General features: G+C 40.3%; 1 protein-coding gene across 2 annotated transcripts in view; it reads right to left on the minus strand.

Moving 5' to 3' along the window:
- Window positions 1-2,024, minus strand: part of LOC106518319 (plexin-A2) — a gene marked incomplete at its 3' end in the record, with an annotated part of 115,173 nt that overhangs the window by 35,222 nt on the left and 77,927 nt on the right. For both annotated transcript variants that reach the window (XM_014009565.1, XM_014009566.1), the window contains 1 exon segment: window positions 306-457. In XM_014009565.1, the coding sequence (XP_013865019.1) occupies window positions 306-457 (152 nt within the window).

The following is a 2,024-nucleotide window of genomic DNA, read 5'->3' on the forward strand; positions in this document are numbered from 1 at the left end:
GAGTGTGATTTATTTTCAACTCAAAATATCTTCAAACTAATGAAATATGAAGTTTTTAGTGAAGAAAATTCATCTGATAACAGCAGACGGACTCCTCGTAAAATATACGACAGGTCTGGACCACTCGTGAATTTTGTTCGTGTCTGAAAAAAATCTTCAAGAATTCAAGAAAATTGTTGAATGCCACAAATTCTCCTAAATCACTCGTATGCACAACTTAAGAGCAAATCTGTTCATACGAACGGTTCTTGCATGAGGCCCAGTGTGAGTCCGTGTGTTTGTGTTAAGGCGAGGATGTTTCTTACTGCTCGGCAGTGATGTAACCGTCCTCCTGTGGAGTGCACGRCACTCCTGCCACCTCCACATTGTCCTTCAGCTCGGAGAAAGACAGGCCAAGGTTCAGGCCCTGGATAGTGAYGAGCGTGCCCCCCTCCAGAGGCCCYGCCACTGGGCTCACCTGCAYGGGAAGAACCACAGAATCCCAGCTGGGTTTAGGTTGTGCACAAAATTGCGGTCACTGCTGCAGATTCTCTTCTTTAACAAAGTTTCTTCCTATCCTCGTACAGTAGTGATTTTTTGTCACCTGCTTATCTGAGTGGTTTATTCAGAAATCTTTGACATTGGCTTTAATTTAAAATAAACTTTAATGAATAATGCAGTGGAGAGCAAACCCATTCACAGAGTTTTACAGTGGGAAGTTAACCGTGCCAGCAGGCTACACTCGGACCTACGGAGCAGAAGAGGAGCAGAGCTGGAGCAACTCTCTCCCGAGCAGCACTCGGCGGTTGATTCACTCTGCTGCAGCTCCTTCAGAAACACTAATAATGTGTCAGGGACATCAAAGGCTCCCGGCTCTTTGAAGTGGAAGAGCCTTGCATCTCCGCGCATGACCCACTGTGCCTTATTCACGAGAATGAACAGAGGTTTGGGACATAAAAGATCCATCACTCCTTTCTAAACAGACTGAATTCATTTAGMTGTCAAGAACTTAACGTATTCAGCTGACAGGGAGGAAAATGCCAGGCAGTCRCAGGTAAACAGACACTTGTCGGGGGAACAGGAAGGTGGCCACAAGAAAGAGAGATGCATGTTGGAATATTATGTATATCTGACAAAATGTGCTGGCAGGTTTTTCTGTTACAACTTTAAATACACGCTTTTATTTATTTATTTTTAGTTGTTACCAACAAAGTTTTCCAGCAAAAGCCTGAAGCAATGCAAGTTTGATTTTAGAACACAAGTTTGATTATTTCCATGATTTAAGCCCTTTTTTTAAGTTTAATAATGATTAATGGGTTTGCTTTTAGAACTTTTTTTCCACTTTTTTTTTCTTAACCTCTATCGCCTCTCTGGGCACTTATAGGAGATAAACTTTGCCACTGTAGCAACCTTCTTCACATAGATTTCTCAGACTTTTAAAAAATATATATTACTTTAAAACTGTTTGAACAAACATTTACAGTGCCATAATAGTTTTTGAGGATTTTTGTCTAAACCTTGTGTTGAGAAGTGACAGGACTTACGCCCGGTTTCATTAAACTTTGAAAGTAACGTTGTGCACAAATATGTGCAAAACTGCAACTCTTGCAATATAATAATGGAATCAGTTAGCACTTGGAGTATCTGTTGTGATATATTTTAGCTCTTCATTTCAAATAGTTATAGCTATTTTTGTGTGATTACTTTGCTGTGGCAGCCAAGTTGAGTTAAGTCAATCCCATAAGTTAACCAGTAGTAGACGTACTGCTAACCAATAATCTATGAAACTGTTTAGTGATTGAGATGTTTTAGCTCATGGTACAGACAAAAAAAAAGTCACAAACATGCAAAAATAGTATTGCATCACCTTCAAAGGCGAGTGATGTTCATGTAGTGCAAGCTGCTAAAAAACTGCATTTGTATCAGTTACAATTGATGTGATGATTAAAGGGGACATGTCGTGCAAAATCCACTTTGTTAGTCGTTAAGTGTGTGTGTGTGTGTGTGTGTGTGTGTGTGTGTGTGTGTGTGTGTGTGTGTGTGTG

Source organism: Austrofundulus limnaeus, unplaced genomic scaffold (genome assembly GCF_001266775.1).
Source record: "Austrofundulus limnaeus strain Quisiro unplaced genomic scaffold, Austrofundulus_limnaeus-1.0 Scaffold59, whole genome shotgun sequence".
In the NCBI taxonomy this organism is placed as follows: Eukaryota; Metazoa; Chordata; class Actinopteri; order Cyprinodontiformes; family Rivulidae; genus Austrofundulus; species Austrofundulus limnaeus.